Source organism: Seriola aureovittata, chromosome 6, assembly GCF_021018895.1.
Source record: "Seriola aureovittata isolate HTS-2021-v1 ecotype China chromosome 6, ASM2101889v1, whole genome shotgun sequence".
NCBI lineage: Eukaryota > Metazoa > Chordata > Actinopteri > Carangiformes > Carangidae > Seriola > Seriola aureovittata.
The window spans coordinates 15,292,928-15,309,833 of record NC_079369.1 but is presented as its reverse complement, the minus strand read 5'-3'; the positions used below and the strand labels follow the sequence as shown (position 1 = coordinate 15,309,833).

The following is a 16,906-nucleotide window of genomic DNA, read 5'->3' as shown; positions in this document are numbered from 1 at the left end:
GTTTTTAAATACATATAGCGCATTTAGGTGAACTGAAAGTACATACTATTATACCTACAGTGTGCACTGAGGCAAAGATGTGTCTGTGCTAGTCAAAAACATTCAAGCTTGACCAAAAAATGCATGCTTATCCTAAAGCTTTGACTCCACAGGTGCATGCTGTGCACAGTCGGCTAGCTAACTACATCTGTCAGCTGTACAGATGGTACACTTGCTCTTTAGAGCAAAGACAGACTGCAAAAACACCCCAATAATCAAATTCGCATGGCATGAGCATGCCTGCAGATGTGATGAACTCAAGAATCGGACAGTTTGCTGATCTGCAAGTGCATGGAACTTAAGATATTTGGTTTTGGCTACAGTCAAGATTGCAGGAAATCAAAATTTATTTTAATGTTGTAACGTTAGATCACAAGTCGCTACTCAGCTAATTCTTTGCTCTGATTTTCCTCATCACTTAAATAAAAAATGTGTCAGCTACTGAGCGGTTTGAATGCACAAAAGATGGCTAGCTTAAATGAAGCTAAAACAGCAGTGGATTTCTTTATTCAACAAACATGATTAAAATGCTATCTCCAGTCATCAATGACCAGCACTTGTCTAAGCACCTTGAAAGTTGTAGACTTGAAAACAAAACAAAACAAAATACTTAAAAACAGGCCTGTTCCTCACCCTTATCATATAACTTTCAGTCCGATTCCTCACAAGGAACAAAATATTCACGTTCAAGGATATCATTATCTCTGATATCCTGCAATTAAATGTCCACAAATCTGCTTAGAAAAAAAGAAAAGATGCCTCATATTGTTTTGCAGCTACAGATTGTTGTACCATATTAATGAAGATGCAGTACGCCTGCTGCTCGTACGCTTGTCCCAACCATTGATCATGTCCAATGGTTGGGACAAGCGACCTATATGGTTGTTTAAGTTGAAGAACTTGTTGCTATGCATACATTGCAAAAAGGAAATGCTTCTTACACATTGGACCTAACGTGAGTATTGCCTGACTGCTATTGCGGTCAGCTTCACCACCACTCATTTTTCTTTCTTTAAATGTTCAGACTGAACTGAGTAGCAAATGTCCCACATGTGGTTGGCGCAGCTGTATATTTTGGATTAAAACGGTTTATTTGTGAGTAAATAATCTAAAATAATTTTCTTTTCCAAATACCGCTATTCTAAATCTGTGTGGACCAGGTTTTATGACTCAACTATAAAACATTTTTTTAACACTTCTTATTAGAGTATTCTAATTAGTAGTATTAAAAAGAGTAGTCCATTTACTATAGAAATGGTCATGCTAAATAAAACTCAGGGGCTCTCCCCCAAAAAGTTTTGGTTGGACATGAACCTAGTCTGCTGTGGTAAGGACTGAGCCTTCATGATATGTGTTCTACCAGCTGAGCCACCGGAGTGCCCCCTCCTCCAAATAGTTCATCTCTAATTTGAGTGTAATTCGAATGGAAACATTGTCAATTTATTGCTCTGTTTTGGAAATTCACTTCAATTTAAAGAAATAGTTCAACACTCAGGAGAATATGCTTAATTGCTGTCTAGCGGAGATTAGCGGGGATATTTCTGGCTGGCACTGATACTGGAGTATCTGCTTTTTGCCTGGCAACTGATCAGAGCCAAGAAGTAGCCCAGCACATAATCCCCTGCAAAATGGCAAATATGTGGAATTTTCCTTATATAAACCAAGGACACTTACCAAAAGAAACAATGGGATTGTATCAACCGCTTGTAAGTTTGTTTGGAACAAGTTTAACTCACGCTTGGGTTAGATTCACCAGTTACTTGGTAAAATATTATATGCAAAACTGTGCAAAACTGCTGGCATATGACCCCTATAAACCTACTCTATTTATAACTAGTATTGTACACTATCTAAAGGCGTTTGTAAAAGTAGTAAGAAATAAGCAGTATATTTTCACATTATCAGTACATAAGGTATACACACGTATTATCAGACAACAAACATCTTGAATAGTGCACCACTGAAATACTCCTCTTACAAAAATCAGCCAGTGATCACCTCACAGCCAGCTTTCCCCAGCAGGGGGATGAAGATGGGAAAATAAGGGCTCATCAATGCACAGGCACAACCCTCAACAACAGCAGTCTATCAGTAGATTTTGAACATACAGCCTTCGCTTGGACCCATCTAGAAGAACATAACATAACATAACATAACATAAACTCTGAGGTGAAATTATGTTGTCACATAGGAAGAATATTAACCTCAGCTTGAAGCCTGCTGATCTTTGTTTGAATTCTCAATTGAAAACCAGGTGGTCATATATATGTATATTTTTGGGCATTGTCTGCTCCTGTTTTTCATGAGCCATGTAACTGCCAACAATATCTTCAGCTAAATATGTACTAAGATAGCAACTATAGTAGATGAGAGTAATCAAGAATAAAACATAAAGGTGAGGGCGATTCGACTCTATCGACTGAAGCTAAGGTGCCACAATAATGTGGGGCACATGGGGTCACAAAACAGTAGAGAACTCTTTGAATCAGGAAATTAATCAATTTTGTCCTGTTCTACTTTCATCATTTCATTGTAAAGGTGACAACTTCACAGTGTGTGTGTTCTGTCAAAATGTCCACGACAAGGCCATTGAAACCACATCTACACAGAGGCTCAAATGCATAATTCATGAATAAACCATCAGCTCAAATAATGGGAATCATAATCACAACCCTATGTTTTTATGATAGAGTAATGCAGAAAAATTATGAAAGAATAAAAATGAACTTGTTTTGTTCATGCGATTATATAAAGATCATAGATATGCAGATTTTGAATCACAGTTGACATAAAAGTAATATTTAATGATGCCCTTGACTTCTTTTTGACTTCATGATTATTTACATTTAGCTAAACTAGTTTCTTGTTTAATTACATCATCCCAACAAAATCCGTGAAGCAGTAGAAGTAATACTAGTTTCCCCTCTGCTAATATACGCACCGGCTTCAAGAAATTCAGATACAACTGAAAGATCGACTTCAAAATAAGATGGCATTATTAGAACGAGTACAGCACATATTGATCATAAATTAGCTGCGTGTTTTCAATATGTTGTGAAAGAGAGAAATGGCAGCAAAACAACTCTGAAAATGCTGCTGCTAAAAAGCAGACTGCTTGAAGACGACTTGAAGCTTGAAGCAGTCGAATAAAGTGGACATATCAGGCAAGAGTCTTGCAGTGTGGGCACAACAAGTATGAGTCACTAGTGTAGTCACGAAGGAGTGATTCCTCGTGTGCTTTCTAGAGACAATGGCCACATCCGAGGTGCTATCAGGACCAGATGCACCACATTTCTTTGTTGTGGTAGGTGATGGTTTTGTGTCTGTATGACTAAGACGCCACATAGACTTGAACAATGTGGATCTCTCTTGGTCTGTATAATTACTGAAAGTTGATAGAAAAAAAGCTCTATAAAGATGATCTTAGATTACTGTTTCCTGCTGACAAAAAAATTGATATTTACCATTTATTGACCTTAACTGTAGCTTGTTTACTGATACGCAGCAATATAATCAAGAAAAACCAAAACATCAACCAACTCAGGACCCAGGAATGCAAGGTACTGCAAGATCACCAGCACTTGTTTTCATTTAACGTCTTTACAACAACAGCTCTCTCCTACTGACAATCATCTGATGACGTTGCTATAGAAACCAGAAAATGAACTCAAAGGTGAAGGTAAACGTGCTGTCCCCAGCGTCCTCCACAGGTCAAGCCATAGCAGCAAATCAAAATTGTCTAATTGTTCTCTGACATGATGCTTGACTGAGAAAATAATAAATGAACTGGTGTGTAATCCAACAGAAGGAGAGACATGCTCCCATGCAAAAGCTTTCTAACTAAGCTGGTCTGCTGGTTTCAATTCACATGCCATGACTGGCACACGGGAAACAGCAAAACAGTGATATACAATGAGTAATGGCTCACTGTCCTCAACAAGTAAAAGGTTGCATGGCAATTCATGGAATTTGTTTAAATCTAACATAACCAATTCTAGATTGGTTGCCTTTTGTTGAAGAATGATTTGCATAACTGCTAATGTCCATTAGGTGACAAATTTAAATAAATAAAAACCACATTCAGTTTTATTCAGCTTACACTTGCACTGTGCTCAAAATTAATATCTGATTAATTTTGTGGCAGATAATTAAACAATCACCAACTAGTTCCATTCTGCAAGGGATTAAATAACACAGCTCACATCAGCAAGCAAAAAATGACAATCGAAAGCTGTGAGGAAGTAACAAGCATTTACTGAGAAAAATGTATTCATCTAAATTAAGATATGTTAATTAAATATGATGGTAAACAAGAACATGAAGGGGAGGGAAAAACAAATACACGACAACCACTTCAGTACCGGTTTGGCAAAATCAGAACATACTGGATCACCAATGACTGAGTTGCTTTCACATTTAAGCCAGATGTTTACTTGTGCATTAAGGACTTGTGGCTACATTACCAGACTAAAACTAACCCTAAACTGCACTGCAGACCTTCTTGCTGCGATTTCCATTATCTAAGAAAAGCTGAATGAATGTGAATACATTAACTACAAATGATTGCACCGCAAAGATAAATCTTCCAATCGTCAATCTTTACAATGGAGTGAATAGCAGGTTGTAAACACAATTACTTTGTGGTATGTAATTAAACCATTGTTTGGCTTGATAATGTACTCATGTATCCATGTCGTGTTGCAATGGTGCTATCACTGGGTGAAGTCTTTCCTACAGCAGAGGCATCTATGAGAGTGCACACCACAATAGAGCATAATTTCACCTTGAGGCTTTGAGCAATCAGTTAGTGACAGGCAATAAGAGTAATTTTTCTCCTCATAGAAATCAGTTCTATGAAAAAAAAAAATCAGTTTTATGTTGCTGGGAAATAAAAGTGCTTCATACGGACTAAAAGGAGAACACCCAAACTGCAACCAATTATGATTTTTCACCTATTAAGCATCCCTAATTATACTAACCACCAGTTCTTAATGGCCAGCCTGGAAATGATGCTAAGCACTGCATTGGCCGCATTCATGCAAATCCTGCAGTCCGGTAATTAGAACTGATTTATAAATATATCTAATAATAGGGAGTTTGATTATCATTGCACGGTTCTGAGCAATGGAAAAGGAGACATAGACATTGCTGTGCTAATTACATGTTTCCTATTTAAACCATACTTTTTACAAGACATGACTATGAAAAAAGAGATTTCCACTGGATAGGTGGACATGTCTCTGTCTCCCCTCAAAATCCTACTTCAGTTCCCGCTACTTTTACGGTTTCATTTTCATAATTTACTAAAACATTTCTTAACTGCGTCGTCTTGTTGTTCAGCTTCAAAATCCAGATGAGAGAAGTTCCATGTTGTGATAATAAATATGTTGATGTGCACAGTTGCCTTAATTAAATCAGTGCACTAAGCTTTATGAAGAGCAGCGAGCAATTTGAGGACATTTTTTGCCTTGGGTTTTGCCTCTTAGGCTGATTACAAACTGCAACCAATTGGTGGAGATTGTTTGGGGGTGGCACACTTTCTTACCTGCATTCACTACTAAGTGTCAATAAAACTACACATAAATCCACTCCATCTTTTTGGACAGGGCAAAAAATGATAAAATGTAACTTTTGATGAACAGCTGACAATGTGTATTTATAATATTTACCTAAAACGCACTATAACTGAATATCAATCAAGGCAATAAAGCACAGTGCTCTTTTAAGTAAATAAGAAATTCAACATAATCTAACATTAGCTAATAGGTCAGGTCAGGTATAAGATCAGACTAATTGTTAGTGCAGTTAGTATATTTATATCAGCAATTTGCTAAGAATGTGTTATTATCTGGGATAAATGTGTGAGTGCAGGAAATAACATTCACATACTTTTCTTTTAATTTTTCCCCCCTCAATCATTGATGATCAGTGCCTGCTGAGAGTCAGGCAGAGTTGAGCCACATCCCTGTATGTGTGAATGCACCCCTTCATATATCAGTCCATGGGGAAATGACAATGTTTGGAAAGTGAAAGCCTTAGACTCCAAAAAACCTGAATACTGATGCCAGGTTGGAATTACATTTGTTGATTAGCCATATTAGCTACCTAGTTTTTGTTGATGATGCAATCAAGCAAACATCAGCTCACTAAAAATATCAGAATTGCAAATTTTGCAAAGATAGAATGGATCAGATGCATAATTTCTCAAGGTCAATATCCAATAAGGGATATCACCAATGGCACATGGACAAATTATGTAAACCAAAAAGGCCAAAGCAGCAAACGAAGCGGGTGACATTTTTCTTCTGCTGCTGTCTGCTTTGATGAATAACCTTTGTAATATGCAAATCCTCAGCTGTGAAAAAAGTCCCATAACATGAAAACTGTGCCGCTGAGCCACAGACCCATGTTCATGAATTATAAAACATGTGTCTATGAATCTCAATAACTATAAAATAAAAATGGAGGATAACTCAAAGTAACCTTGAATAAGCAATGAGTGATGCTGTTATATAGGTAGATTACACTTCAAGTCATGCTTCAAACATAAACCATAAAGCCATCCGTAAATGAGATAACACAACAACATCATGCTTAACCTGCAAATTACTTTAGCAGGTTATCCCTTTGACTAAGAGAACATTTACTGCTCATATAGCAAGTAAAAAGGCCCTTTAAATGATGATAAGAGGAATATCTGTCTTTGAACACTCTGATGTTCAATCTCTGTCTGAGTCATTTACAAAGGGTAGCTATGAAGGCCTCGAACAAGGTCCTGTGAGAGTAATGTGACACTCTGGTGCAGAGGTGTACGGTATCAAAGTTATAAAAGCGAAAACATAGATTAAATAAGACCATGAAAGTCACCATGTCTTTTTATTCACAAGCAGCTCATCCACTAAATTAATTTAGTCACGGTGGGCTGTTCCCTTCAACGCCACTCAGCTTCACACTTACTCACACATTTAGACTGTAAAGGGAATTGCCTCTGCTTCTTGTCCAACCAGAGCAGTTCTGGATTAAATTCTGAAGGGCAGGTATTTAAGTACATCTGTTGGCTTTAAGCCTGGAAATCAATTAAGACTCAGGAGTTGAGAGTTTACTCTAAAAAATCAATGGAAATGCTTAATCACTACACAGGCTCATGGGAATTAGCAATGGGAAACTGTGGACTGAAGATGGAAGACTTAGGTAACACAACATGACATAAATAGTGAGGAAAGCTGACCTGTCTACTTTACAAATATTAGAAAAAACGGGCCATCAAGTTAGAAAACAAGAAGGTTGAATGTATTTTTCTGAGCATAAAGGTCAGGTAAAAAATTATTCATGATATTTTACAATTATATTGCATTAGTTAAATTGATTTTGTGTTATACATGGCAGTATTTTCCACCAACAACATCACATTTTTGTTTAGCATATTAATTTATTTCTCACCTTTGCCTGTTAAGTGTTTCGGTGTCTTACTGTGACCTTGACTGTGGATAAGTGGGATGAAAGGCCCCCGTAGGAAGACATGTCCGTACTGAGAAAGAGGCACATTTTAGTGTAAGGATACTTATAATTTTCGGTTGAAATGCCAGCCTTTTCAGATGGTGAGATCTACTGAGACTGTCCACCCAGTTGTTTCAGCAAACTATGTTGCAACGACAAATTATGTTCATGTGATAAAGACCTCTAGTAGCCATAAGAATTATAACCATTGCCCATCAAGAGCAAAGGAGGAAATAGAGATTTTGTTATAAAGCCATAATGTCCACATAGGGAGGAGCTCAGGGTGAATACATGGGTCAACAAAAAATCAAGACTTTGAAACTGGAAACTGGCCCTCATTTTCCAAATCCTGCCAATAGTCAAAACTGGTTTCTTTTAAACATGAAGTAGTCATTTTAATCCAATTCACAATCATGCTCTACTTTAACTAAGTAGTTTTTTTAACCCCAGCACATCATCTTTCCCTACCAAGTCCGTACTTAACCTCACCAAACCTTACCCATAGCTGTATAAGATGAGAAAAAAAAAAAATTTTTGCAACAGTGTTTTGTAATAGGTTTGAAAAGTAATTATACATTACGCCATCCTGCCAACAGGAGCCTCCGATCAGAAAACACATATGTGTATCTGGAAGGCAGTTACAAAAGGCATATTCTCACAATGTGAGATTTGTTTAGGCACATTTTCTTGTTTAACTTGGACGTTTTGATATTTTCTTGGCTTTAAAACAACAGGAACACATAAACAGAGAACTCCCTTCACTCATTTTCAAATATCTGATAATTTGTTTTAATAAATATGAAATTTCAAGCCACATTAGTGAATCAAGTCAGTCACAATATTCTCCACATCTATAATCTAAAACACCTTAACATTGCTTCCTCAACAACAGACAGCAGGGAGGAGAGAGCAGAGTATAATCGAGGGTTTGCATAAGTCGCCACAATAACTACCCCCTGAGCGGAAAACATCCAACAGTCAGCATCTGTCATCGTGAATTCACATGGAAAAGCAACATCAATACCTCTACTTAAATTGTCAAGGGGTGCTGCGCAACCCACTGCATAAACACATTCAGAAAGAATTCTGGCATAACTCTATTATAATTAGCTACAATGTATTTACTTAAGTATTTTTTACAGACAACCAGATGTCCCCCTGAATTTAATCAGGGTGACAAATCCTGCTATGTCATGCCTTTAGGCTTTTTTAAATGCATTGTTACACCCCTGATCTTGAGGTTTATTTCTATAATAAATGTGTGATCCATTTTTGGTGAGCATCCAACCGATAGAGCTCAATGTTCACCACAGTTTACAGTTAACCGTACACTCACTGAGCACATTATTGGCAATTACTTTATTCATGCAATTATCCAATCAGCCAACCATGTGGCAGCAGTGCAGATACAAGTCAGGTGCTTCAGTTAATGTTTTTGAACTTTCGAACTCAGTGTAGTTTGACAGTCTGTTTTCTCTGCAAATGCTATTTTCATTCTTCATTCATATTTGTGTGTTTTTACATTCAATATGAATGGCAATAAATTCCTGTTTTTTGGGGGGGGGTTTTGCATAAAAACCAAAAGTAATTAGCGCTTAATATAACTTGATGTCATTCTTCTGACATTTGAAAGTGTATGCTGCGCAGTCATAACAAAGCAATAAATCGCTTTATTTGTTCTTTTTCTCTGTCATGTCTCTGAGCATTTCTTTCTTGAAATGCTTAGTCAGATTGGCAAAACATTATGGAAACTGTAGGATTACATTCTGATATTACCAAAAAAAAATACAGCAGAAAGCAGTAGATTAGATTTGCTGTTATGATCTTTATCACCACTACTTGGTCAAAGATGGTATCTTGTAGTCAAATATTTTCATACTTGTCACTGGCATACATACATCACGAAGAACATAAATAACTAAAAAAAAAGCAGTTCAAGTAATTTGTATGATTTCTGCTTAGTTTCATCAAATGGAAGATTATTAGTGTGAATGAGATGTGTCACAACAGCAGAAACTTCAATGATGTTAATAAGATGTAAAGATGTGCTACAATAAATTATTGAGATGAAAATTAAATGAAACAGGTACAACCCAGCAATAGCTCTCTGCCTTTTCTGTCACTCTTATTCATCCAATCGAGCAAAGAATGGGAAAACAGACTTTGGCATTTATATGTAATCAGAGTATGAGTCATTTGACTAATTGACTCAGCTAAGCTTGATCATTTCAACTGCTCACTTCTGTCTCATTAGACTTTATATATATATATATATATAGTCTGAAAAGGATCTATTATTCCCCTGGAGGCTGGTTTGCTGAAATTAACAGGAGAGTATTTACCAAAGAAAGAATATCTTAAAATGACCTCCTGTCTGACTGAGGGACGGTGTCTCAGTTTCACTGACAAATTATAGAGAAGGAGAGTTTCCAGAGCTGTCAGATAACCGGTGATAGCTGCAAATACAGTCTTTGAGGAGTCATAAATCAAAAGTGAAATGAGCAACAGCAGGAAACTGCTGCAACAGAATGCAATAGACTGAGACACTTTTTAATGAGGCAAAAATGCCACAAAATAAGTCATAATGATAACATCATAATATCTTCTAAATGGAACAAAGATTCTCAAAATTACCACTATCAAAACACAAAAGCAAAGTTGACCCTTAACTATACTAACAAGCTGCTAGAAATGTCAAACATATTTTTGAACCAACATACAGTACAAATTATTATTATTTATTGGGAAATAAAATTCTTCTTTTGGCTTTACACTAGTTTCTCCTCAAGAAATAGTTAAAAGACTGGCCGTTCATGTAAAACAAGATCAAGAATATAATGGCTCTGACTCTGATGAAATCCTCTGTGGACCAAAACATCATTGAATTAATTTTAATCCCCAAGAGGAAGTAGCTAAAAGACATTTTTCATTTCAGTCTGTACAAATAGTATGAAATGCTTTTAAATGTTTGTATTGTGTCTAACTGCTATTGTCGGTGTTTTTAAACCAAGCATCTTATTTCAGGATGGCTTGGCTAGATATTATAGTTTCAGTATTTTTTTAAAGGAATGTCTCCCGTCAGATGAGCACAGGATATATATATTTTCCCAGTTTGTCGGGTTTTGACTGAATTACCTTGTGTCTGGTGGTTAGTGGTTCTGTTTTGATACTTAGATTAATAGACTTTTTTTGTTTTATGTGTGTGGCCTGCAATCTTTCCCCTTAATTACACCTACTTACTTGCTCAAGTATCACCTGCACTCACGCTACCAATGACAGACTTGACTGTGGGCGAGTCCTGACCAAGGGCATGACCATGAGGGAACAGAGAATTGTGTTAGAGGAGGCAGAAGTTTTGCTTGCATTAGCTAATCGCCTATCAGTGACTAACATAGTTTTCAAATCCATCTCTGACTCAAACCTGAGGAAAACACAAAGAGATAAGAGACAGATTGGAGAAGGCAGAAGGGCTCAGTGACAGTAGAGCCAGTTGAGCTTCCGGCTGAGGAACAAAAACAAGCTCATAAGATAGATTTTTGGCGGTCTTAGAAGGAAGTTACTTCGTCCATCAAGACACACTCATTCAGAATGAGCTGAACTCTTTTATGGCCACAATGCAACTGACAATTGAGCCAGCCAACACAATCAAGAAGATCATTGTCACCCTCTGAAAGAGAGAGAGAGAGGTATCCAGGAAAAGGCCACTTCTAGTTTCTTCTCCATGATTGTTGTTTCCAAGTGAGGGACCGCTTCAAAAATTTATTGGACAATGGGAAAAGCCACAAATGTTTTTTCTGCTCTGAGTTGAACTTTTTGGCAACCTGACGTGTTCAGAGTGCTCCTGTAAAAATGCAAGGCGCTCAGAGCGTCTAAAACATGAGGCACCCAGGGCACAACAAAAAAAAATTAGACGCCTCCACCTGTAAAAACCACATCCTGTTTGATCAGGGTCTAACCCAACCAAGACTACTCCAGGATGAGGGCAATTGTTGACCTTGGTCCTTCTCACCCTCTGAGAGTACAATGCTTTTGAACCAAAACATGGACTTGAAAGCTTATGAAAAGTCCAAAGACTTGTAGATATGGGTCTATGGTCTCAGCTTTAGTATATTTGGACAGCTTTCAATAAGACTATGGATAAAAGAAACACAACTCTCAAACTGTTACTAAAAAAGCTGTTCACACCATTTTTGCTCTGGGGGACTCATCTGTGATTGTGAATATATGTCTAAAGCTTAAATTCTTAACAAGTCCTATACATGAGGAAAAAAAACAGAGTATCGTATATAATATTACTATTGTATTAGAATTATAAAAGGTAATGCAATTAACTTTTAAGGAAAATGCGGCTAATTTCTCAAACTACTGAAAAATTAAAGAAATAAATCATATTGCAATTATTTTGGCAGATATTGCGATTGTGGTATGAGTCATAATTTCAGTTGGAATTGTCATTTTTACATTTCATTTTCACTGAAAAAACTAACAACAAACAAGCATGTTCCTTTAGCTCTGGAGAATATGATTTGTAGGCCAAGCAATCTCTGTAGCACCACAATGCTTAATTTATGGTATGTTGTGACATACTTACCTTTATGAAAAAAAACTGAAGCTCCTGTGGTTTGGATATTGCACTTAGCCATATTTCAATTAATTGTTAAGCATTTCAGAGGAAAAATATATTTTTCTTGCATGTATGAGATAGTTGTCATTTTTATGTGTAGCACAAGTCCTCCAGTACACTGTGACTAGTGAAATATAGTAGCCATGTAAAAGACAAAAATCTAGATCCAGTCTCAGGATGTCAGGTGGCATCTCATTCTTTCCAAGTTACCACACAAATACAGCCAAAAATCATAAATGAAGCTCAAACCAAAAAACTCTGTCTGGCTAGAAAATATGTAAGTAGGGAGCTTTGTGTTTTCATCTTTCACTTTTCAAATATATGTTATTTGCTATTTTATCAAAATTGTTGTCATGTTTTAGTTTAAATAAACAAGTCAAACCATGGTTGACTTGCTTTTACTGTTAGTGCCAATGTTTTTCAAAATTAAGATATTACCAGGGTTACCATCGACCTCTTTTCATTATGTCATAAAAATAATGTTATTACTTGGCCTTCTTGTACTGGGAGAGCAGTGCCACTATCTGTTTAATCCAAAATGTAATCCTGTTCATTTCCTGGAGAAATCCAACAATTAACTGTATAATGCAGCATAAGAGTTCAAAGTTGTTTCAGTGATGGTTTGATATGTTATGGTAAATCTACAAATGCTCATTGTGATTATAATTTATTAATACAATAATATTACAGTACTATATACAGTGCATTTAAGAACAAGGATAAGAAAATTAGTAAGGTAACATTTTTTTCGAAGTATGAGATATAAGACATTCTTCTGTAGGGCGTCGTGTAGCGTAGTGGTTTAAGCAGGCGCCCCATGTGTAGAGGCTACAGTCCTCGCTGCAGTTGGCCCCGGTTCGAATCCCGCATCGGACGGCCTTTCACTGCATGTCATTCCCCTTCTCTCTGCCTCCCTGTTTCCTGACTCTCTCCACTGTGCTGTCCATTAAAGGCATAAAAGCCCCAAAAAATATACTTTTAAAAAAAAAAAAAAACATCACTTCTGTATTAGATTTGTTTTTACCATTGAACACGATGACCACAATAAGAGATAACAAAATCAATGTCAAACACGAACTAACCGCTGATCAATATTTACAAGGACTTCAGTCATAGAAAAATAGAAAGGCAGCAGTGTGTAAAGAGGTGAGCAGAATTTTGATAATGATCATAAAGGTGTTGATGCACTAAAAAGAAACTAGTTCAAATTTTAGAAGTCTTTCCTGTTCAAATACAGTAAAATTACAACAGCTGGCCTGCAGTAGTTATCCCCATTATGATGCTGACAAACAAGACAAATACTGACCGACCTCTACTGTAGCTGCTGTGCAAGTCAAGTCAGAGTGCAGTACAAATACACAATGTACTAAATAACATTGTGTTGCATTTACTGTGTTTTTGCAGCTGAAAGTGCTCCAAGCACTGGATCTGTCCTTTATAATAATATATATAAAATATATGTATTTCTGGTGAAATCCTTCGTTTTAGTAACTCTCAGCACAAATATCCATCACTTGTACACTAGATGTCATCTGTGTGGATCTCAAGATGCAGCAGTTACATACACAGTTACTTCAGATCAACGCACCGTGGACCCGAAATGCTGACAGTGAGCAGTGTCATGTGGATGTTCACCTCTCATCTTTTCATCTGAAAGACTTCCGTCATCCACCCTCTGGTCATCAGTAGTAATAGCTTCCAAAAACTGCCACTGCACAGAACAAGCTGTCCTGAAGAGGTGAAACAAAGAGAATTGAAGAAAAAACTGTCTTTGAGAGGTCTGCCCCCCCATTCTACTCCCCTTCCCAACAGAGTGATCAGAACAAAGCCACCTACGTTCATGAAGACATCTTCTGCATAATTGTCTGTGTCAGCATCCCACAAACACCTGGAAGACATCCTAAAACACAAAAATAAAGAAAGCTTACAGATAATAAAACATGACAAACTACAAGCCAAAAATGTGTTGAGTCAATACCCATGTGGTGCAGGGTCAATAAGTTTACTTGAAACCATCTTCATAACACAACATTTTTAATTTCACTGGTTATTTATAAACATTGATTATGTAAAAGTGAAGAGCAGAGCTGAGCTAATTTGACTACACTACTGCAAATTATTATCTGATGCTGGGCTATCAGATGCTAGCTACTGCGAATGAAAAATTGCTTGAATAATGCTATATTAAAACTTTAATCACAGCAAGAAAGAAGGCAACATTATCAGGAAATATTAGTTAGATAATGCCTTCAGCTCATTGCCAGTGAAAATTTTCTAAAATGTTCTAAATACTGTATACTGTAAGGACACTGAAGTGAAAGTGCCTGTGCCACTCTGTTGACAAGTTCTTTGCTGTAGAAATACTATGAAGCCAAAAATCTCTGGGTTCCTCTCAACCTGTCGTCAACAGACAAGAAATGTATCACTTGCTCTCCCCAGACAACATAGTATACCACTAAACTATACTGTTTTACAAACTGTAACAGCTAGTTTGTGTTTACCAGTACAAAATAATCACTCACTTGACTCCCTGCCCCCGTTGTTCTCCAATGACCACCTGCACGACCAGCTTATATCGGTCAAATCCTGCATCTGTTGAAGAAGAGAAATTAGCTATAATAGTTGTATATAAATTTGCTGTGTAGCATTCAATTAAGTAATCGTGGTTTGTATGAGGCAACAGGAGGGAGGTTTTAGGTGCTGACGCATACCAGCCAGGCCAAAAAAATTCAGTAACTTTATTACAGGAGATGGTGATAAGAAAGGTTTACAGGCAGGCCAGCAGGCAAGCTGGTGGGCATAGATGGAACAAAACAGGTAACAGGATGGCAAGAACACTAACAACATGCAGAACATGCATGATGCAATGATCTGGCAAATGACAAGGGAAAGACAGCTGACATGAAAACTATGAGCTCCTGAGGAAATGGGGAGCAGGTGAGCAGGTGGGTGTGGGAGTCAGGTGACCAAGACAAAGAGGAAACTCCGAGGATATCTGGTGGATGAATGGAGAGTGGCAGGGGACAGGGGAGAATTGCAAAAATAAACAGGGCTGAGACAATGGTGACTTGAGTCGCAAAAAAAACATTTTACTAGAAGCAGTTTTTTTTTTTTTTTTTTTTTTTTTTTTTTTTTTTTTTTTTTTAAATGGGAGATATTTTATCTGTTAACTATATTTGTAGAGACAAATATCGTTATATTCAGCCTCATTCTAAAAATTTCATTTTTATCCACTTAACATTGTACTTGTTTCCATCTCTAAGGGATTCCTGTACTGCCAGCCACACCAAATGGAACAATATATTTAATCTGTCACCCTTAACAACAGAGAGCATCAATAACTGAAAAGGACATGTTCAAACGAAAATAATATCACTTTTTTACTATTCTAATTTTGTTTGTGCATTACCTTACAATGAATTTAGCCAATATCAGACTCTGTACTTCCATTGCCATTTCACTGGTGTAATGAATATCAAATCAACCTGTGAAATGACACAACTGAGCAACACTTCTTCAGTTTTCCTACTCTTATTCAAATAGGTATCTGGATCACAAGAGAGAGGAAAAGCATCACTCACTCTTCACTTTGTCCTTAATGCACTCTGCCAGTGAACGGGACAGCCCCGAGACTTCCTCTGTGTCGTACTTCAGTCCAGACAGTCGCTCCCTCACTATTTCACGAATGCACTCCTTTACAATGGCTGGTTTAAACCTAGAAGATTTAACAGTGAGCATCATCAGGCTCCCACAGTACATGTAGAAATCTCTTAATAAATGATGGTTTTACACTTGTATCAATGCCCCACATCATGAGTAATATATTATATTGTAGTATATATCTATTCATTTCCGTTGTGTGCTTTAAATGCAATTCTTTGAAGTGTTGAATTTGAGTGTTTTGGTATAATTTCATTGTATGCATTCCTGAGGTTCCTGCAGAAGACACCTGAGGAAGTTCAGTAAACTTCTTAACCCAGGTCAACAATGAGGCAGATAAATGCATTAACACGGCCACACATCATTTACCAACATTGGGCTGGAGACTGGAGGGACTTTAACACTTTTCCCACATATGTACACAGCTAATGTTATTAGCTATGTAACAAACCGTCCGTTAACTATCGCAAGTACTAGCAAGATAGCAAGTAACACTGGAAAACACTGATATAGTGGCTAGCGAGCAATCTGTCGTCAGCAATGAACTCGTTAGCTGAAAGCTAACGTTACCCGCTAGAAATGATATCGAACCACTTTGACCAACTCACTTGTGTTGATGATTAGGTCGTATGAGGTATGTATCTGACCCCTCCATGGCGAGTTAATAGTATGGCTTCAACAGGACGTTGCTAACGAGCTAATCTTTGTGGAGTTATAACCGTTACCATAGAGACTTCTTGTCCTTGTTTCCTGTTTCAAAATAAGAGTATGGTGAATACTTCCGGTAATAGAAATCAGTACATCGTGGGGTGTTTCCTATAAATTTAGTTCTGTTAAAATCTTTTTTTTTTTTAATTGAATAGACTTGATTCATCTTTCTTTTTTTCATTTTTTTAAATATTTTTTTTATTCCTCCTTCTGACTGATATTCTTTTGAAAGCAGGTGAAAACGCCCAGGAAAACCCAGGAAGTAGAGGCATACAGATATTAATGATCCCACAGAGTTAAAATACACATAAATTCACATCTGACTGGAAGCTGTCTTGTGCAGTCACTGATCTGTCTGATCTGTTGGCCTCTTAGCGG

General features: G+C 37.1%; 2 protein-coding genes across 2 annotated transcripts in view; both read right to left on the bottom strand.

The window, feature by feature from the left end:
- LOC130170441 (hydroxylysine kinase-like) overlaps positions 1 to 14,013 on the bottom strand; it is a 57,900-nt gene extending 43,887 nt beyond the window's left edge. The window contains exons 1-2 of the mRNA XM_056377713.1: positions 13,997 to 14,013; positions 13,796 to 13,890 (exon numbers count right to left, since the gene is read on the bottom strand). Coding sequence (XP_056233688.1) covers positions 13,796 to 13,802 — 7 coding nt within the window. The 5' untranslated portion in view covers positions 13,803 to 13,890; positions 13,997 to 14,013. The remainder of the gene's footprint in view (positions 1 to 13,795; positions 13,891 to 13,996) is intronic.
- On the bottom strand, positions 13,843 to 16,475 carry dynlt2b (dynein light chain Tctex-type 2B). The gene is made up of 5 exons (XM_056378622.1): positions 16,429 to 16,475; positions 15,742 to 15,875; positions 14,683 to 14,752; positions 13,997 to 14,060; positions 13,843 to 13,890 (listed from the first exon to the last, which is right to left on the bottom strand). The coding sequence occupies exons 1-5, from the start codon at positions 16,473 to 16,475 to the stop codon at positions 13,843 to 13,845; spliced, it is 363 nt and encodes a 120-aa protein (XP_056234597.1).
- Positions 16,476 to 16,906: the final 431 nt, after the last annotated feature.

Excerpts from the sequence above, each read along its gene's own strand:
- dynlt2b (XM_056378622.1), bottom strand. The coding sequence starts at position 16,475 with ATGGAGGGGTCAGATACATACCTCATACGACCTAATCATCAACACAA. Across the intron at positions 14,061-14,682 it reads CAACGGGGGCAGGGAGTCAA|GATGTCTTCCAGGTGTTTGT; the intron begins GTGAGTGATTAT and ends TTTGTGTTTTAG. Across the intron at positions 13,891-13,996 it reads CAGAAGATGTCTTCATGAAC|GACAGCTTGTTCTGTGCAGT; the intron begins GTAGGTGGCTTT and ends TCACCTCTTCAG.